At 34.4% G+C, this 21,177-nt stretch overlaps 3 protein-coding genes across 3 annotated transcripts; 1 reads left to right on the top strand and 2 right to left on the bottom strand.

Moving 5' to 3' along the window:
- Positions 1–6,263: 6,263 nt before the first annotated feature.
- FIB4 (Plastid-lipid associated protein PAP / fibrillin family protein) lies at positions 6,264–9,672 on the bottom strand. Its single transcript, XM_078292078.1, has 4 exons — positions 9,328–9,672; positions 7,902–8,138; positions 7,430–7,556; positions 6,264–6,667 (listed from the first exon to the last, which is right to left on the bottom strand). Exons 1-4 carry the CDS (start codon positions 9,610–9,612, stop codon positions 6,453–6,455), a joined length of 864 nt encoding a protein of 287 aa, XP_078148204.1. The 5' UTR covers positions 9,613–9,672; the 3' UTR covers positions 6,264–6,452.
- A 3,033-nt stretch (positions 9,673–12,705) lies between these two features.
- On the top strand, positions 12,706–16,577 carry PMP (putative type 1 membrane protein). The gene is made up of 11 exons (XM_078292076.1): positions 12,706–12,893; positions 13,022–13,105; positions 13,455–13,550; positions 13,639–13,714; positions 13,797–13,877; positions 14,245–14,333; positions 14,431–14,535; positions 14,822–14,959; positions 15,199–15,304; positions 15,612–15,805; positions 16,147–16,577. Exons 1-11 carry the CDS (start codon positions 12,825–12,827, stop codon positions 16,213–16,215), a joined length of 1,107 nt encoding a protein of 368 aa, XP_078148202.1. The 5' UTR covers positions 12,706–12,824; the 3' UTR covers positions 16,216–16,577.
- On the bottom strand, positions 16,146–20,855 carry LOC144543712 (syntaxin-132-like). Its single transcript, XM_078292077.1, has 13 exons — positions 20,704–20,855; positions 20,040–20,147; positions 19,888–19,944; positions 19,730–19,778; positions 19,533–19,621; positions 19,335–19,408; positions 19,170–19,212; positions 18,992–19,052; positions 18,860–18,885; positions 18,694–18,771; positions 18,342–18,422; positions 17,408–17,473; positions 16,146–17,219 (listed from the first exon to the last, which is right to left on the bottom strand). Exons 1-13 carry the CDS (start codon positions 20,719–20,721, stop codon positions 17,055–17,057), a joined length of 915 nt encoding a protein of 304 aa, XP_078148203.1. The 5' UTR covers positions 20,722–20,855; the 3' UTR covers positions 16,146–17,054.
- Positions 20,856–21,177: the final 322 nt, after the last annotated feature.

Here is a 21,177-nt window from a genome sequence, read left to right as displayed (position 1 = left end):
AAGGCCTTAGAAGAATGAATGTGGGTCATGAATAACTCGGTCTTGTACCCTGTAAAGGGCCAGGCCGGGACTAAGAATAAGACTCTCATCCCCAGTTAAGCCAATCCGGCATGACCAAGGCCCAATGCCTATCCAGGGCGATCTCGGACAAACGAGACGGACCCAGAACCGAGCCCAATCGAAAAGCCCTCTCGGCATAGTTACCCCATGAACGTCCGCAGGGACGCTACGCAGAACAATATGCGGACTTTGACAACCCTAACAACGCGGAATGATTGTCAGAGAATAACCTATATAAGTCCCAAATCCTGAGGGATTGGGGGCTGAACTTTCGGACAATAGAAGGTATCAACAGGTTAGAGTACGAGTACCTCAACAATTATCCTAGGTCGCCACCACGAGACTCAAATCGGACTTCCCAAGCCGGGACGAGTCGAGCCACCAAAACACCGCGGTCTCGTCCCCCGGGACTTAGTCCGTATCAAACTTACCGTCTTGATCTCTTTATTTGATCAATCAAACTTAGTAATCTGTCAAATTCAGAAAAAACGAGAGGAAATAGAGAATAGCAGCACGTCAAATTCAGAAAGAACTAAAGGGAAAATGGAGACAACAATTAGAAAATAAGATCGCATGAGTATTAGAGAGAGAGGAGGAGAGCAATCTGCCATGAGAGAAGGAGAGTGAGATTGAGTAGTGAGCGTTTGTTTTTCAAAACAGAAAAAAAAATAGAGTGGGGAGCCAAGGTAATTTTAGGTGGGGAAAGGGTTAGAGAGAGAGTTGGTGGGGAACAGCTCAGCACCTGAGTTTGGTTTTCAAAAAGAAGATTGTTGGGTTGAGAAAAAGAGTGGGAACCGTTTGAATATTATATTATAAGTATGGGTTCGGTCGGTTCGGTTCAGATGACATTAAAAATTTCTCAACCGAACCAATTAAGAAAAACTGAAATAACTCAAAAACTAAACCGAACCGAATTATTTAAACTGAAAAACCGATCCATTTAAACCGAAAAATTTTGGTTCGGTTCAAAACCAAATAAACCGAACTATTTGAACACCCCTAGATACCGTTGATTTTGTTTGACAAACATAGAATGTTCAATTAGGATAATAGTATTGAAATTGTAATCTAAAAATTAAAAGGAAATGATCCGCTTCCTATTGATGAGATTTTGTTCCAATCGTACGTATTTTTTAAATAGGGAAAAATATTGTATAATTAGTTCCGTACTTCTGTTGCTTTTGTGGACATTTTTTTAAATCAGCTCCATGTAGGCATGTAGATACCGCTCCATAGACCATAGTGCTGCCTGGCGCCTGCTATATTTTTTTATTGAGAAATACTAAACCCGGCTCCTGTGCATATAAATTAATATTATTTTCAACAATGGAGATGAAAATGCCTTGCTAAATCCCTGTTCACTGGATTCGGGATTGCAACATATTTATTTTCCAATACGAATCATTCCGGGCGGTGAGCCGATTCATACCGACATCTTTATTTTCTTTTTGCCACCGGTTATACAAGTTTTTAGCTGGTTAAGTGGTGCAAAAATGAAGGAAAGAGTAATCCTAAAAGATTAAAAAAAAAAAAAATTGGAAGTAGGCCTAATTCTTTTTCCATCTTTGAAAATAAGATAAACTCAATAATCACTACTTTTGAAAATTTTCAAAATTACGAGGTTCAGGCCTGTTCGGTAACATGGCAATTTTATGGGAATAGGAATTTTTAATATGGGAATAAGAATTTCAATTTGTCAAAACAAAAGTCATTTAACCCATGAATTTTTTTATAATACAGGTGTTCGGCAAATACATGGGAAAGTTATTAGGAATTTTTTTTTAATTGAAATTTCTTGTACTTTTAAATTATTTTTAGTTGTGTTTTATAAAATATTATTGTACTACTGCAATGCTATTTGAAGTTATTTTCAGTTTTGTGTTTCAATTCTTGTATTAATGTATTTTAAACTATTAGCTTAATCACAATTTAAGAAATTATGAAAATTATCAAATTAATAAATTTAACAAGCTTAATCATTTTTTTATTTTGATTATTTGGCTTTTTTTTGTCTAGAATCTGACTGGATTCTCAATTGAGTCAGAAATGCCCAGATGATGTTAGCTGATGTTAGTTTATGTAGTCTTAGGTCAATTGGGACAGAAATGCCCAATTGAGACAGAAATGCGCAGATGATGTTAGCTTAGGTAGTCTTGGGTCAATTAAGACAGAAATGCCCATAAATGCCCAATTGAGACAAAAATGCGCAGATGATGTTAGCTTAGGTAGTCCTGAGTCAATTGAGACAGAAATGCCCATAAATGCCCAATTGAGACAGAAATGCCCATAAATGCCCAATTGAGACAGAAATGCGCAGATGATGTTAGCTTAGGTAGTCTTGGGTCAATTGAGACAAAAATGCCCATAAATGCCCAATTGAGACAAAAATGCGCAGATGATGTTAGCTTAGGTAGTCTTGGGTCAATTGAGACAGAAATGCCCATAAATGCCCAATTGAGATAGAAATGCACATATGATGTTAGCTTAGGTAGTCTTAGATCAATTGAGACAGAAATGCGCAGATAATGTTAGCTTAGGTAGTCTTAGGTCAATTGAGACATAAATGCCCATAAATGCTCAATTGAGACAAAAATACGCAGATGATGTTAGCTTAGGTAGTCTTGGGTCAATTGAGACAGAAATGCCCATAAATGCCCAATTGAGACAGAAATGCACAGATGATGTTAGCTTAGGTAGTCTTAGGTCAATTGAGACAGAAATGCGCAGATGATGTAAGCTTAGGTAGTCTTAGGTCAATTGAGACAGAAATGCCCATAAATGCCCAATTGAGACAGAAATGCACAGATGATGTTAGCTTAGGTAGTCTTAGGTCAATTGAGACAGAAATGCGCAGATGATGTTAGCTTAGGTAGTCTTAGGTCAATTGAGACAGAAATGCGCAGATGATGTTAGCTTAGGTAGTCTTAGGTCAATTGAGACAGAAATGCCCATAAATGCAATTGAGACAAAAATGCGCAAATGATGTTAGCTTAGGTAGTCTTGGGTCAATTGAGACAGAAATGCCCATAAATGCCCAATTGAGATAGAAATGCACAGATGATGTTAGCTTAGGTAGTCTTAGGTCAATTGAGACAGAAATGCGCAGATGATGTTATCTTAGGTAGTCTTAGGTCAATTGAGACAGAAATGCCCATAAATGCCCAATTGAGACAGAAATGCACAAATAGTGTTAGCTTAGGTAGTCTTAGGTCAGATTAGCTAGTCCTAAGAACTATTTATGCCTAAGGGCTTCATCTAAAAAAAAAAAAACTTTATCAATTTATGACCAAATTACCCCCCGGCCCCCGCTAGTATCGGCACCAATAGCTGTACTTCGTACTTACTGTTCTCAGTTAGTAGTACTCAGTACTGAAGGGAGGCACCAATTAAATTCCTTGGTCAACTCAAAAAAAAAAGTTAAATTCCTTGGTACAGCCCAAGTAAAAAAAAAATAAAAAAAAATACTGCCTCAGTCAATACTCAGTACTAAAGTTAAACTATATTAAGTGTATTAATACTAATCACTAATTATAATCAATATAATTGTATATATCTGATTCTAAAAATAATTAAATGAGTGAATTGAATGTACAATGCAGAGTAATATCAAAATTTTTAATGCTAATCTATTAAAATTAAGTGTTGCTTGTTTAATAATTTCTTGTATTATTAAATTGTGCATGTTTAATTAATTTTAACCTTTATATTATTAAGTTGTGTTTGTTTAATTCAGTGCTTGATTGTACAAGTTAATTTCAGTTTAATTAATTATACAAGTATTAATTAGTATAATACTTTTTTAATTAATTAGTATTAAATTGTGCTGGTTTAAACAAAAATGGCTAAATGAAATTAGCTCTGCCAATTGCGTTCAATTTGAATAGTAAATTTAATTAGATCAATGAAACAATATTAAATTTAATAAGAGAAAAAATGGTTAGATGAAATTAGCGCCTCAGCCAGTTGAGAAAAAAAACGGACCTTTGACTCAATGTTTTTTTTCCTTGTATAAATTGAAGCTTGTGGTGTTAAGAACCGAGAAATTTTATAAAATGATTTACCTTCAAAAAAAAAGTTAGACAAAATATCCTCTCTCCAAATTCTTTGACCCTGTGGACCCCGTATCCTCTTTCCTCTCTTTCCTTCCCCTCCCTCGCTATCTCCAAGTTAATTACCTTCTCTCCATTTATGGTAATTATTAAGTATAATTATTTGTTTTCATTACTTTGACGTTATTATTTACTGGAATTGTTGTAAATCTATTTTTTTTTCGCTATATTTATTTTTTGTTTGTTGTCACGTTAGTTGATAAATGAAAATATACTTTATAGCCTTATATTTCAAGTTGCAATTTTAGAGCATATAAACAATATGGGAGGAATCCCTCCATTCATATCAACAATTCTAGTGTAATAAAAACAATATTAAATGACCCTGACGAGTAAAGCACAATATTTGTCATTTCCATCTGTTAGGTACTAAGCACTTGAAAGCATTTTATTTTTATCCAAAAGCATTATCAATTATCATCATATGACATATATAAAGAAAATGGTATGCTTGACATGCAAAATATTTCAACATGTCACAAGAGTTGTAAAATATGCTTGGAATAGAGAACCCAACAAATTGGACAAAAATGACATAATCAGTAATAAAAAGTACATCAACATTTTTTAGCTATCTATTTTTCTCTATCTATTGCTAATTCTAAATTCTCAGCTTTCCATACAATGACACAATAGTTAGCTCTTCCATTAAAAAGGTCATTTTTTTTTTTTCAAATCTTCTTGCTGCACATTTGGAGGTCCCTTCTTGTAACCAGAGCCACTGATTTTCATTTCTAAATTTGTTTTTTGCCTGACACAGTACAAATATAATTCATATTAAAACTTGGAGAAAAAAGAATTAGATAAATAAATGACAATATAACTAGAATTTAGAAATGAAAATCAGCTATTTTATAAGGGACCGAATCGTCTGCCACCCGGGGGGCAGGAAATTCCTGCCCCCAGAGTCACTGCTGGTGGACCCTCATTTAAAAACAGTAACAGTACTTAAACCCTTTAACAGTAACCGGTCCCATCCCGCAGTGACTCTGGAGGCAGGAATTTCCTGCCCCCCGGGGGGCAGGAGATCTGGTTCCATTTTATAATCAATTTTTAAGTAGCTTCAATAGCTAGTCATATACTAATTATATTTTCTTAAATGTTAAACGTTAAGTGTTAAGAGTGACTACCTAATTATGTCGAAATTTTCGTCAATAACATATCTATATTCTTAGAGTACAATTTTTATTAGCTTTAAAAGTTGCTAATTGTACCAACACACAAATTTTCATCCATTTTACAATTAGATCTTCGTTCTTGACATTTAGCTAAATGTATATCTAATTTGTTAAAATAGAAAATGAAGATGTGCAAAATGAACGAAGGGAATGAACAAATTGAGTTGACGGTAGGAAATGAAAAAAAAAATCGTATCGCATTTGTGATCGGCAGTAAAGATTAAAGGTAAGAAGAATTGATTCAGAAAAAGTCACTCGGAGAAATCGTGAGAAAAATGGAGGTATTTAACGAGAATCGATTTCAACGCTGTGTTAAGTTAAGGCTCAATAGTCTCTGTTTCCTTCTCCTTCACATTTCCTCTGTACGTAACTAAGGTATGAGCCACTAACCTTAAAAAAAACAACAACAACAACTAAGGTATGGTTCTCAGATGCACTTCGCATTTGTTTTATTTTGCTATCAACAGTTCACTCTATTACAAAATTTTCATACTAATTCATAACCCTAATTGCTAGATTTTAATGGCAGTTTATATAAATTAAGTCAAAACTTGTACCTTTTTTTTGTACTTCTAAACACTGAATTCTCAATTTATAGTGTAAGCTTCCAATCAATAAAATTCAGCTTCAAATCAAATCTTTTTCTTCTCTTTTCAATTGAACTGAACTCTATTCTCATTAGTTTTTATTCCGATCAGTGTAAGATGCCAAAATAAAACAAAATTTATCCCCAGTATAGCCATAATCATTCCAATTTCCAACGCCCGGAAAACAGGCTTCGGTTTAACTCGCCTAAAAATAAAATAAAACACAATTTGTCCATATTTTGTAATCATAAAAAGATCTCTGGCTTACTCTCCAAATGTTCCTAGATGATAACATCAGTAAGTTCATATAAAGTCAAGAAGAACATCCGTAACAAATTAATTATTTGTGCTTGATATGACAGAAAAATGTAATTATGTACATTCATCTGCATTTATTGTTTACAAATCACAAAAGAAAATGCCTATTTTGGTTATGGAACTATTATAATCAGCTCAGTTTTGAAAAAGTAACAGCTGAAATTTACAAAGTAATTTTGTAAAAGAACCAGAAAGGCAACTCAAGAAATGACAAAGACTCTGAGCTCCCCTCTATCACCTCGAGTTATGCGCAAATCAGAATCAAAATATGTTACTTCAAATTCACCATTTCCAGTGTTTGAAGAAGACCGCAAAGCATCAGGGAGGCGAGGGATATCAAGAGGCGGCAACTGAGAAAAGCTTCCAGTGGGCTTAACTGTTGTTTTCTCAAAGTTTATCTTTATGTTTGAAGTCCCTGTTACGAAAAAGAGGTTCATCGTGTCAAAATTTTATTATGATGAGTGTCAGTTTTCCTTTCCAATACAAACTCCCTTGTATGACACATTTTGGTAAATTTCTAGTATGACACACTTTTTTAATTAATCGTTGTCTGAAGTCATTTGGCATATCTCATAGTGGAGACTTGGAGGTATGAACTGACTTATCAGATAGCCTCAATTGCATTCAAACAACGAGAGAATGGAGAAACACAACAAAAGAAAGCACAGTAAATTTGGGATAAAACCGGCACCCAACTGAAATTAAATGCCAGTGGATAATTGTAGTTTGACTGAAAAGGTAATTAAAGCAGTTAAAAACTAAAATGTTAAAGAAGGATTTGATGACTTTGGTCAGGCCAGTTAACTCACTAAATGTACTAAAAAGGTTATAAATAGGTACAAAAGCTAAATTGGCCTGACCGGACCCAACCTGAATGGCATAACATCATTGTTTTGCTGAAACAAATGTTCCAGACTTACTGCAATTAATTTATAAAATCGCATAAACACTAAACATACTAAAACAAAGGGGTACATAAAGGAACCAAAACTACAAGGAAAAGTGAACTCAGTATATAAGCAAACACGTATAGGAACCAATGAATAACAGAAACAAAATGCAATACTCAGTGACTTCTTACTTCAATAAACCCTATCTATGCATGCTATATAGGTTTGCATAAGGAAATGTTAAAGGGTTTTTTAATTAACAAGAGCAAGAGATGACAAATACTCACCAATAACTTCAAACTTGTGGGCCAAAGTTGCTGTTGCCTGTATTGGTGGAATTGGCCAAGGAGTCGCAAATTGAAGCTCCACTATGTTGTCAAAGTCTTTACTGAGAACATCAATTCGTTGGAAGACCTGGTTAGCATCATTTTTAAACCATAAGATAATCATCACACACAATTATACATATTATAATGACGGTTTAAATGCCTTTAATTTTCATGCCTCAACTTTTTTTTTTAAGAACCACGACACGTCATGATCAAAAGGGCGTGCTACAATGATGTACTAGGACTTTCTCATACTAGATCATGTTTTGAGTTTTTTTTTTTTCCAATTATTGCCTCGTTGATAATATAAAAAAGACAAAAGTGCATACAAAATACCTTTTCTTCTTATATATGACAATCATGAGTTGTCAGTGAATGCATTTCTTTTTATAACTTTGTAAATAAAAAAGGAAGTATAAATGATTATTACCAGGCCAAGAGTAATTGGGAGAAGGCGCCCAATAGGCGGACCCGGACGGCTGCCGCCTAGGGTTCTAGATGAAAAGGCACTGCTATAAATCAGCTTCCATCTCCCCTGTAATTTATCTAGGTCTTTTGTTAGATCCACTATGCCTCCCTCTGCCTCCAGCTCCTTTGCCGCTGATTCGGCTTTCTTGAGATCTTCTTCAGTTGCTGCCAGGCCTCTATTCAACCCCGAAATGGCACTCTGCAATTCCACATGATCATACAGAAATCAATATTGTTGACAAAATATCAAGGAGAAAGCTTGTTAGAACAAAAAGAAAGGAAAAATTTATCAAAGTGGATGTTTCTTGTAATGCTTGCAGCGAAAAGCATGTGAAACCTCAAGTATGAGCTAATGGTTCTTAACTTTTCACCAATCAACAACTATACAATTTGTAAGCAGAAGAAAGTGTGCAAATGCGATTGGTGATTACTATTGCAAATAAACCATTAACTAAGTTATAATATTGCAACCACTTTTAATTCTTTATGAACCATTGTTATGCTGAAGGATCTTTGAGTGGGGCTAGCTAATTACAGTATTCTTAGGTTTGATCAAGTTTAAAATGCACACATTAAGCTTCTATGTGTTAATTTTTTACCGTGCTCTTTATAATTTCTTTTACAGAAGCACTCTTAGATTAATCCACAACTTGTACTTGTGTTTTTGCGAATAAGTTTGTAATGAAAAATATGCGAATTCAGACACTCTTATTTTTTAATAGCTCTTCTCATGGATATCTTTTTCCTACAACTAATAGAATTCAGATCCAGTGCAATACCTGACCGTGTAGAATAAGATCCGAGTCATCCATTTTAATCCAGCACAAATCCCGAAGCGACCCCCCCCCCTCCCCCGAATTGATTTTGGTGTGGCTGTGAGTATTCTACTCGGTCAGGTGCCTTAGGGGATACTCACTCCAACTAATATGCCCTATTACTTTTTTATTTTTTGCCATGTACAAGCATCATTTGTAAGTTTTAGATACTTTATGAAATTTGCATGATTCTATATGCAACGAATATATCTCCTCTGACCTATGTGCCCTTGATATTCCATATCCACTCGACCACTCCTATTATAGTAATTTATTTCCTCTATTTCACATAGAGTGACATTTGAAGACATATTCCAAGTTTTGGACAGTGAAGGAACTCTTGGAAGGGTAAAGATTTTAACAGAGTAGTTTTGGCTTCATGCAGCGCACAAACAATACGCAGCGCTGCTTTGATTTTATAGGCCGTACGCTGCATTAAGTCAAAACTGCTCTGTTAAAATCTTTGCCCCTCTTGGAAGTTCAATACTCTAATTAATTGGAAGGGAACATGTAACCTACAGAAAAAGAAATAGCCAAAAAAAAAAAAGTAAAGAAAGATAAAGCTAAACCAACCAGCAAATTGAGCTTTAAAGAAGCGACGCGACCTGGAAACGACTCGCTGACAACTGCAGCTGCATCTGCCACATCTGAAGCCATATCTGAAGCCACATCCTCTGCGGTAGAACGACACTTTTGCCTCCGCTCAATTCGATCTTGTCTTATCAGAGTGCGACCATGGTAACTTCTGCGGAAATTAAATACTAACGGAATACTGGAAGACGACGACAAAGAAGAACAAGAAGAGGAGGAACAGAAGAGAGCTGGATTTGGGAAGAGAGATGCAATTGCCATGGCCATTGCTGCTGAAGCCGAGTTTAACTTTGTGTGTTATTGGACGAAATGACTGATGTATAAAAGGCGTGGCCGCGTAGTTCGAGTCCGGATCCTCTAATTCTTCAATCCAGTCCGTCCGATCAGAATCCGGTCAATCTGATCGAAACCCGTAATAATGAACGGATCAGATTTAAACTAAGAAATTGAGGCACCTTGGAAGATGTGATACCTGGGAGGCTACTTTTCCTATGCTAAATGCGGCTTCTCGATTCTTCCGATGGAACCTCTGAGTTATCTCAAATTTTGAGTTAAGATCAAGACCGTCAATTTAAATCCACACGATTATTAAAAGATCCCGTTCTCTACAGGCGTGGACCGGATTGGCTCGAAATTTGATCGGACGGTCTAGATAATTAAATCAAAAAGTACGGTAATGCAGAGGATACGGATTCCGATTTCATGCCGTGTTTCCGTGATAGGATTGGGCTTTGGGTGGTTTCCATTTCAGCCCATTATTATTTCCATCAATCTCGGCCACATCTTTCTTGGTTTTTACCATTGCCACGTATTTTTCTCGTGTTCTTAGTCAAGTTCATGCCGACAATTTTTAGACCAAAGAAAAATTCATGCCGACTTCTTTTATCTGTGGCATTTAGAAAACATTTATATATAAAAATGACACGGTCTCGGAAAAAATTTCAGAATTTTTTTTATCTGGACATCGAAGCGTCCTATCCAATTTTTTTTTAAATAGCATTAAATAAATAAAATTTATAAACATGGCACCAGATTCTACATGAACTAAGAGACAGCCCTGTTGTGGAAATATTCCTGCAGTAATTTTGCAGATAAGTACACTAGATAGTATATTTGAGAGCTTATGTGCAGTAAAATATCTAGATTATAGAAAGAGAACATGCATGTATGTAGATGTAGCATTTTGGCATATTGTATAACTATCTTTTTCAGCACTTCAACATCAGATATGTTAAAGCTGATCTTGTTACTGTGTCTTTTTTTTTTTTTTTTTTTTTCAGCCGGTATATATGAAGCTGATATTTTTAATGTACCGGAACCGAGGGACCGGATCCTCTTAAGTAACCCAAAATTTGAGTTTGTATCGGATTGTCTGATTAGAATCCGGTCTAAGGTGTGGAATGCACGGGACTTCTTTAATATACGTGTCAAAATAGATCGGGTGGTCCAGATCCAAACTCAAAATTTGAATTACTATAGAGGACCGTAATATAATATTTAAATTCATACATAATTATATTAAAGCTGATGTGGATTTGATGTAATACAGTAATATATTAATTTCTCTTGTGTTTTTTTTTGTGGTGTAGCTACCTTTGAATAGTCAGTATATATATTAGCTAGGTCGATTTAATTATTATAAAACTGTTGTGTGTGTCAATATCAACCTATTGGTATTTGTTTGGAAATTATTATCGATGTCTTTAATTATATATGAAAATCGTAACTATCGTTTTGATTTCAATTTAAATGAAAATACAAAAGTTCTGAAGTTCAAAACATTAAGAGAGTACAACACACTATAAATGTATTAATTCTATGCTTTACGTTGTTATTTTTTGTATATGCATTCATTTTTAGAATTATAATAACTTAAAATTTTAAAACTTAAATATTAAAATAAAAACTGTTAAATATGATCTATATCATTTTTCTGTACACATGTAAAAAGATCATGATATTTAGATTTTGTTTGATCATTTGAAAGACTTGGTAGTGCTACCAAGTTGTACAGGAAAAACAAAGTTGTTTGATTAAAATTAAAAGCTTGCAAAAATAAACCGATGTGGATACATTCTAGATGTTGATTTTTCAACTTATTGATTCAAATACTAAAATTGAAAAGTGATAATTTTTTTATTTATTTGTAGAGAAAATAATATAGACAACTTCTAGTGATTTTATTATGACATATAAATTTTAAATTTTTTGCTATTACAAAATTTAATAATAGAGATACAAAAAAATGAAGGTATTTTAACTCTCCTCTTGTTATTTTCATTTGTTTTAGCATGGATAAATATAGAACATATAAAAAAAATACAGGTTATAGCTAGTTTTGGTGATTTTACAGCAATAAATGTGACCTAAATTGTGTAAAAACTTCAAGAGACCAAAAAAAAAAAACACCATAAATGTATTTCAGATGAAGATGAATTTTACACATAATTTTTGTCATCCGCGTAGTTTAGACCGGATAAATTTATGAACGTGTGAAGGATAGAAGCTAGAGTTCATCTATAGTTTGATGTATAGTGACAAATAAATTATTTGGATTTGGTTTGGCGATATTAAAAATTCGTGATTCGGAAATAATTTGAGTATAATTCGGAAATGATTCAGAATTATCAGGATCAGAGATCTCAGTTCTGCAAGATAGTAAAAACAAAAAAAAAACAAAAAATGTTATGAGAAAAATTCAAAAAATTCGTAAAATTTGCAATTATTCAGGTTTAATTCGGTCAAAGTTTGGTCAACTGAATAATTCGGTGTTTGGTTCGGCATCATCAAAAAATGAATTATTTGAATTTAATTCGGGTTTAATTCACGAATCTCGTGACTATGGTTTGATTACCTAAATTGATTTAAAAACATCAAATGAAACACACGATGCACTCTAAATGTATATTAAATGAATTTCATATAACATTTTTTTAATTTCAGTTTTGACAAATATGATATTATTTTATTAAAAATATCAATACACACAGAGAACACAATGACAGCAACATGAGAGATCAACTCAATAATTTTAAACTTCGTTTTCTAATTTTGAAAATGACGAAAATATTTTACAGCAGCATCTTTGGGCTTTGGGCTTTTAGCAACAAATTACCCAGTGGGCCGGAGGCCACACAATACAGAGTTCGTTACATGAATTATCGCACAACAATAGCCACAAAAATAGAAATTACTATCCCCCGAGGTAACAGAAATATTGTGTTTAGATCCGGACCGTGCGATCTGAAAAGCCCCTTACATTTAACCTCGGCTCGGATTGGCCCGGATTCTGATCGAACGGTTATGATCTAAACTCGAATATTCTATTACCTCAGAGGATTGGACTCCACAAATCGGAACTCATCGTGTAATTTTGTTCCTCTTGCTGACTTTCTCGATCTTCTCCTTTCGTTCCGATCTTCAAAGGCTAAGAGATTGTACCAAAAGTGAAGCAAAATCCCAATCCTCTGTATCTCGCCATGGGCTTTCGTCTCATTCTCAATTCCTTGCTGCTCGTACTGTTTACGTCCTTCTGCCTAAAACCTACGGTTTGTCTGCATTCTTTCTCTCTTCTCCCCCAATTGGACCTCTGATTTCAGATTCAGCATGGAAATTGTGCGTCGGTGTTAGATCTTACTTATATTAATGAAGTTTTCGCCTCTATTTTTGCACACAGGCGGGAAGCAGTGGTTCTGTTGTTTTTATAGAAGATTCTTCCAGTAAATATCTGCGTAATCAGCCTCTGGATACCGATGATGAGGTAATATTTTTCTTAAAATTAATTTGTTCCATATCATATCAGCAAAACCTGTTTTTTCTTTCAAAGAACTTTCCATTTCTCTATAGAATTCGAAAGACAGTCATTTTGGCTTGTTATGATCACAATTTGTTTTGTCTGAATGCAACCATAGTATGTGTGAGTATCTCAGTAGATAGTGTTACTCAAGGATGATTACAATCAGCACTCTGTTTACAGTGTATGATCATGAGTTGATGATAAAATATAGTTGCACCTAGAAGATCTCTTGCAAACAACATTATTAAGTGTATTATATAGTACTCAGCCTTGCAGTAGTTATTAAATATAATTGGTTATTTTTTGTAAACAGATTACACCAATTTCAGTACCTGAAGTCGCTGGAGTGGCATCGGTGTTACTTGGCTTTGCACCTGATTCCTCCCTTGCAACTGAGTCTTCCTCAAAAGTATGCCTCTGGAACTCCACAGCTTTTTAGTATCAGTAATTATTATCTGCAAAAATAAGCTGACAATTTGAAATCACCACAATAACAGTTAAACGAGATTCTGATGCCTAACCCCTTTGGCCGACCCCATGCTGTGTTCTTGCTAGAAGTCAGTGGATTGGATGGTAATTTTCTTTGATTACTTTGTTTTTATATATATAATGTTTGGTTCATTGCCATATATCTCATTCATTTTTTTCCTCCCAGATATTGACCACTCAAAACTTCAGGTTCAAACTGTTCGCAAATACAAGCTTGTGGGTTCTAAAACTTCAATGCATCTTCCAGGTAGTTCAATTAACATGTCACAGTTTACCTAGGAATACCTGGATAGTTTCCTTGTGATGCTGTAAAATATCCAGAGTCCCTTGTATTCTTACAAAAGAAGGAAAATTGTAGAACATGACTATTAAAACATTGTTCCTTATATTTTTTTTCATTTCCAAAGATGGCCTAAGTTATTCCTATTTTCATAATTATGCTTCTGGAGAGGACTGGGGAGAAGAAGAAATTAGTTTGTGATTAATGGTTAGCAATGATATGGATTTATGGCTTCATGTTTTAAAAGGTGTTTAGGATCCTTTTGAGGTTTCAAAGTGCGTGATGAAGAACCTTCGCAGACGTGTATAATTATTATCTTTTGTTCCTTGGTTAGGTGAGGAAGAGGTTCTTGTTACAAAGATAGAAGAATCATTGGACGGAGATTGTAATGCTGCTTGTCTTGATAAGGAGTTCACATATCTTGTAAGTTATTTGGTCAATTTATTCTGTAGAATATGTTTTAGATATCTCTCCCTTGCTCTCTGAAGCTATAAGGATTTTGTTATGAGTTTTGATACAGTCAAAGTTGTTGGCGGGATCATACTCAGGCAGTGTAGCAACCAAGGATGGAAAATTAACTCTCCCATTGACACGTGATGGGGCACTTCATCTTCATGTTGCCAGGGTCTCTCTCTCCCTCTCCCTCTCTCATCTCTATGCTTTATAAGTCGGTTAATTGGCATGTTGAAATAGCTAAACCAAAATAATGACTTGTTTCCTGAATAGTACTTTCTGATTGGGCATCTATTATCTAAATAATTTTCCTTCTTGAATTATGATTGGTGTTCAAATCAGTGCACTGGATGTTATGTTATCTGCCTACAAAATGTTGAAGTCTAATAAAGGAAGAGTCAAAAACTTAAAAGGCAAAAAGAAATTGCATTTTGTAGTGATATCCTGGTAATTTACAGGAAACTGAGCTACAGTTTGCATCGAGTCTTGCAGCCCTTGTAAGAGGCATCAATAGCGGTGTCGAATTTCATGGAGAACTCTCTGGTATTGGTTCCAACCCTGCTGAGTTGATCACAGGTCGTTTCACAGGCTTCAAGGTACATTTTTTCTTCTTCTATAAATAAGTAAATATGAAGGACCAGCACTATTGTCTGTAAAGATGACAAATTGTTATGTTCTGTGTTTGTTGGCTAGATCACTGCTGCTGAGATTCAAATCATAAAAACACTACTTTTTTTTTTTCTTTAAGTCTTGATCAATTATTTTACAGTTTAATAGCAAGACCCTGATAGGAGTGTGAAGCACACACCCTAATATAATATATTTTATAATGTAGGCTCTTATAGAAGAGTATGGGAACTCTGATATTATTCAACAGGGAGCGGAAATATTGCAGATAACAATCTCTAAGCTGTTTGATCTTTTGCACAGATCTTATGAAGGTCTCCTTTCTTAACCTTGCCATATCAAAAGTTTATGCTGAGCTAGTTTCTGCACAATTATAGTATTCAAGGGTGCCTTACATTTGAAGTTGATTCTTTGTACCAAAACTATTCAGAACGTTGCACTCAACTGGCCCTCTTTTTTCCCGGCATCTTCATTTTACGTCTCTTAGAACTCCCATCTGATTGGGTCTCAATTGAGTAAAAATTGTAGTGTAGCTAGTGATTGTAATACTTAGATGTTGTCCATTCTTTGTAGTGTCTTGTCTTATTTTATAGTTTTTCAAATCCCTTTGCTAAAATTCAGGTAAGATTGTTGGGATGATAGTATATAACAAGGAAGAGTCAAGCATGGTGGAGGTGACATCATCAGCACGTATCTCAAGGTGGTTAGAAGAAACAAGCACAAGCAATTCCACCAAAGTCTATGAGGTGTTGCTGGTTAGGACGACTCTCGCCTGGATTACTGGCATTATCCTTCTCATTTCAACTTTAATGGGGGTCAGTAAGAGGGCATTCGGTTCTTTCTGTTTTTTCATATTGTCCCTAGTTTTTATTACATGCAATAAAATTGCCATATATGTTTGCACCATGTACCTGTACCTGTACCTTACCTGCCTTGGCCTGCACCTGGTATTTTCTCTTCTGTGTGCAGGAGGTAAACCAATATTGTGTGGTTATACATCGTAATAAGCTGTCAAGAATTGATTTGGTTTTGGTAGAGCCCATATGATGTGCAAACTTTTTGATATTCTATACCCACAAACATCTCCAGGACATATTTTTATATTCTTTCAATTTTAATTGCCATATATACACTGATACTATTAATGATTGAGCAGGTCTGCATGTTGATGAACATGCCACTCACTAGAGACACTCTTCTGTATTCCAACGTGAAGCTTGATTAATTGTGAAAGGGAATGTAAAAGAGTTCATCAAGCACCGCCTTCCAAATTTTTGAATTTGAACAGTGTTTTGGATCTTATTCACAGATGTATTATCTGCTCTGTAGATTACTTGTATTGTTGTAGATGTTCATCTGGTTTTCACTGTAACTCCCACTGCGATCTTTGCAAAATAATAGTGAAGGACTATTTTTGAGGCAGCCAACAGAGACTGATGGTTGTTTGTTTTATTTATTCATGATATATTATGCTGCGAAGCTTTGAGAATTGCTATTTTTTATTGAAGAATGCTGTTGAATGGTTTTAGTATAAATAATAAGGGTAAATAATTGAAGGAATGCCATTTTGGTTACTTTCTCTTTAAATGTTGTGCCGGACAGTCTCTACATTTTTGCTTACAAGGGTGGCTTCACATAAAATATACAATTTGATAATTGCTGAATGATTCTGTTCTAAATCTCAGATTGCTTTTGTTCTTTAGATATTTGGTCGCTCGAACTTTTGTCACTGGAATTTTTCTCCGGGGCTTGGGATGCAACTTAATCTGGTATATCAATTTTACTGCAATGACATTACTATAATAACTCCAGCTTTATCCTTATTTAAACGAGAGGAAAAAGAGGAAATTTCAGCAAATAATATTCTGACCTTGTAATTGTGATCTGATAGTTCCATTTAAACTTCAAAATGATCAAAATTACATGGTTGGATCTAAACTGAGAAATGTGACTGTTTGAACTCTGGTTAGACATAACTTTCTTGGTTTCCCAGTTTTAAGCATTTAAAAGGTGGAATCCCATAAATCACAGACTTTTTCTTTTGTAATCACGTCAACAAAAATATCAGAAAATCTTTTCATGCTTGAGAATTCCCCAAAGTGCACAAATTATGACAATAAGAAGGATAATTATTGCAAGGCACATGTGTTTCCTCGTATTCTTCTGTAGCTTCTTTGCTTGTTTTAGTGTCTCTGTTGCCTTTTGTACATGATCCACAGATTGTATTACCTATATGGAATGACAGCATTGTAAAATCAGAAAAAATAATGAACTCTGGCGGAATTATCAATATCAGATATAACTGGTACCGTACTATTTAACTACCACAAGTTTACAAGTTTAGGACTGGTACTATGGTAACAGACTGGCATACTGTAATTTGATGTATAATGCTAGTGTTAGAATAGAACTCTAACCTGTGCCTCGATGTCATCAATCATATCCCCTTGTGCTTCAACCAAGACAGCCATGTCCATGAACATCTGAAAAAAAAAAAAAAATGAATCTCAGTTCTTGTCTGTAGGTTTTTACTGAAAATGCATCCATTATAATTGTATACAAGTATGGTTTTCATATGAGAAAGGGGAGTAGCACAGTTGGCTAGGAAAAGATTTCTAAGACGGTTGGTTACCCAAAGATCAAGAGTTCGATTTCTCCTCATGACTTCGTAGCTTCCACGAAGGTTTTCAAAAAAAAAAAAAATGGTTTTCATATGGTGTGATTGATTAAATTAAATGTGCTTTAATGGGTATTTTGCATATAATACAGCTATTAATTGCAGTATATGAGAAAGAACCCACGATTTTTGGTAATTTGAGAAAACAAATTACAACTGTACAGATTAGAAAACATCAATTATTATTAATTTAGAAAGAAACCACCAATTCATTAGTACCAATTTAAAAAAAAAATGCCGATGCTTTAGATACTTATAGAATATACTTATTCAATTAATTTCAAATGAAAATGAATAACTCAATATGGACTAACAATATACGAGTTGGAATTATTTTTTTGCTTGGGTGAATTCTCCCTTCCATAAACTTTATTGGCTAAGTTATACTCTGATTTGTCATTTTAGAGGTGCAGATTAGCAAAGCATGACAGAAAGAAGGAATTTCGAACAGAGAACAAAATTCCATTTGGATGGTTGGATGAAGGTAATTATGCTGAAAGGCCTAAATGAGGTATAAATAGGTAAAAGTTATCAACCCAAACTATAGAATTAGTGAATGGGGTGTGCATATCTATAAGGTTTTTATTCATTATTTTTTCTTCTTAACATTAAATGTTTCTGTTTCAGAAAACCAATTGTAATCATAATTCAGTTAAATTTGGAACAGTTCTAACCTGTTGCAACTCTTGAAGTTTCTTCTCCAACTCCAGGAATGCATCATGCCGCTCTTGGATTTCAGCAACCGTCTCCACTATCTACAGAATTTTTAAATATCCAATTAATTGTTCAATTATTTACTTCCTCAACCCTGGAGAAAAGCCTTTCCAAAACTAATATCTTTAGTTGTAGAATAAATTTCCTCATGTATATGCCATTTCCTGAAATTCAGCAACTCATTTTCATAATACGCGCAATTCTCTTCTCCCAAAAGATAATTCTTTTCAGAATTAATTGCCCTGCAACTTGTTATTTTTCTAATTTCAACCACATTTTGGATTTTTTTTGTAAAATTACAGGTCTATGTACCTGACCACCGCCGTATCCTTGAATAGCATGAGAGAATATATGTTCACTGTCTCCCGTCTCTATCAGCTGATCGATTGTCTGATTCATATTGTTGTTTGGAATTATTCTCAAGTTCAATAAAAAGTATAATTAGGAGAAAAAATATAACGCTCTAATAATATCGAACCTCCTCATCTGGTCGTGTCCCTGTTACTGCAAGTATATATTAAAAAAAAAGATTAAAAAGTAATTTTGGTCCCAGAGTTGTTATGAGGTAATGTTTCTATAAAATCTGGAAAAAAATAGTCTTTTGCAATACCTGTAAAGACCCGTCTTTCAATTACGTCCCTGTACTCATTCCGTATATTCTGACGTAGAGTCTGTGATGATTAATATTTTGTCAAGGAAATTTATTTGGCTAGGTAATACGAAAGCAAAATTACCTGGACAAACTATCTAAAATATTAAGGAACAAAAACAAAAGAGATTCCCCAAACCTGAAATTGAGCGATGCGTTCTTTTAACCTCTTTTTCAGAGCCCTGGAACGGATGCATGAACAATTGGTATCTTATTTCCTCCTTCCATAACCATGAATATTCCAAGTTTTGTAAGCATATTTATAGTTTTCAAGATGAACAAGTGATAAGCAAAAAAATCTCACACTGTCATTGATGTCCTGGAGCGATCAACTCCAGTCCCCTTCTCACATCCTGGCTTTTGTCTATTTGTCAGATTCTACGATGCATACAAATATACAATATATAATTTCAGAATTATTAAGTATTAATTAAATTCACATTTTTCTCATATGGTATAACATCTGATATTCAAAAGGAAAAAAATGATGTCAACCGCATACCTCTCTATCAAGTTGCTCCAAGGAAGACTTTGCTTTGTGAGCAATTTTAGTGACTTCTTCTACATCCTTCTCCATCTTCTTTTTAATTTCTAAGAAGTTACGAATAATTTTTTTATTGTTGAAATTATCAAACATCACGGAAGCTGATTTACATTTTTTGTTTTGTTTTGTTAAGGAGACGAGAGATGAAAGTGCACCTTTCATTGCAGAGGCCTTCGTCAGTTGTCGACATTCCTCATTAGAAGCCTATGCAAACATATAATTTTGATAGCTTAGCAAATAAACTATCAAAATGAGGACCAATTTGAAAAAGTACCGAATCCAGCATTTCAACTTAAAAGAATTTTTCGAGTACCTCAAGTTTATAATGTAGAGTAGTGATACTGTCAATTTGGGCCTCAATCTCTGCCACCTAGAGATTTAGTGATTGTAAAATAATAAGTTTGACAGGTGAAGAAAAAAAAGAAAACGAAGTCATCGATGATAAATTCTTGTTAAAAAGAGGACCTTTTTGAAGAAACTTTCCATCCTTAGATCCTTTGAATCCGGTGAAAATCGACCTGATTCGCCATCCGCCTCTCCGGGATACCTGCCCACGATCCTCTCGAATGATTCCTGAGAAATCAACAGATTGTAAATTCTTGCAAATTTACACTCTCATATTATAATCCCAATATTTCAGCACTAGAGACTGGCTTTGTGAATGTCATATGCAACAAGTGAGGGCATCAAAGTAAACAATTAATAATTTTATTTTTCTCTACTAAATGTTAGCAACTAAAAATTGTACATTTTTTTAAACTTCTTGCCAAGTTCTATTATATATATGTTTTTCAGCAAGGAATGTATTATATTTCATTTTATGACAAGGCAAACAATTACGGGGGATAAAGCTCAAAAAATGAATTGAATAGACACATTAATTGGCCACAGTTAGAATTTCACTTAGTGTCGGGATTTCTTTCAGACTAGCAAAGTCGAGGTAGAGCTACAGTATTAATTTTATGAAGAATTGCTACTTATATTGGTGCCACATTTATTTATATAGCACTGAAGCTGATGATTAATTTGATTAAATCCCAAGTCCCCATTAAAGCGAAGCTGATTTCTTCATTTAGGTGCAACAATTCCTTAAACCAAAAAAGAAGAAATGATTAGAAGAAATACATACCGTGAGAAGGTTATTCATGTTTGAAGAGAGGATTAATTAATTGGTGTATCTTGAGGGAGGGATGAATAAGGCCCCTCAACTTCGTCAATGGAGATGGAATGACAAAGAAAAGAGAGGAACGAGAAAGAGAGAGAGAAATAAAGGAGGGGTAGAGGAGTTTCCAATTCCAAACATAGTTGGTTCGAAATGAAATGAAGAGGAGCTGAGCTGAGCTGAGCTGGCGATTCTCCCCGCCAAAATACTAACCGTTTCAACAATGTTTGTTCAAATGCCCACAAAAATTTCGCCCCATTTTATCCAGAGCACGCGTATCAGTTTATCCCTTTTTTTTTTTTTAATTTCCAAATCAAAATTTTAAAAGGTCAGGTCTTTCATTATTTATATTAGTCGATGAAAATACCGTTCTCTGGTGATAAAGTTGAGAATTTTTTTTTTGGTGATTAAAGATAATACTTCCTGAATAAGAGATGCATG

Source organism: Carex rostrata, chromosome 25 (genome assembly GCF_964058835.1).
Source record: "Carex rostrata chromosome 25, lpCarRost1.2, whole genome shotgun sequence".
NCBI classification, from domain to species: Eukaryota; Viridiplantae; Streptophyta; class Magnoliopsida; order Poales; family Cyperaceae; genus Carex; species Carex rostrata.
Note: the sequence above shows the minus strand (reverse complement) of the source record. Positions and strands in the feature narration are given on the sequence as shown.

Coding starts and splice junctions, on each gene's coding strand:
- LOC144543712 (XM_078292077.1), bottom strand. Junction 19,213..19,334: donor TCCAGGACATCAATGACAGT/GTGAGATTTTTT, acceptor CATCCGTTCCAG/GGCTCTGAAAAAGAGGTTAA. Junction 18,886..18,991: donor TGAAAGACGGGTCTTTACAG/GTATTGCAAAAG, acceptor ATATACTTGCAG/TAACAGGGACACGACCAGAT.
- FIB4 (XM_078292078.1), bottom strand. CDS start 9,612: ATGGCCATGGCAATTGCATCTCTCTTCCCAAATCCAGCTCTCTTCTGT. Junction 8,139..9,327: donor CTTTAAAGCTCAATTTGCTG/GTTGGTTTAGCT, acceptor GTGGAATTGCAG/AGTGCCATTTCGGGGTTGAA. Junction 7,557..7,901: donor TCCCAATTACTCTTGGCCTG/GTAATAATCATT, acceptor GATGCTAACCAG/GTCTTCCAACGAATTGATGT.
- PMP (XM_078292076.1), top strand. CDS start 12,825: ATGGGCTTTCGTCTCATTCTCAATTCCTTGCTGCTCGTACTGTTTACG. Junction 12,894..13,021: donor CCTTCTGCCTAAAACCTACG/GTTTGTCTGCAT, acceptor TTTTGCACACAG/GCGGGAAGCAGTGGTTCTGT. Junction 14,334..14,430: donor ATAAGGAGTTCACATATCTT/GTAAGTTATTTG, acceptor GTTTTGATACAG/TCAAAGTTGTTGGCGGGATC.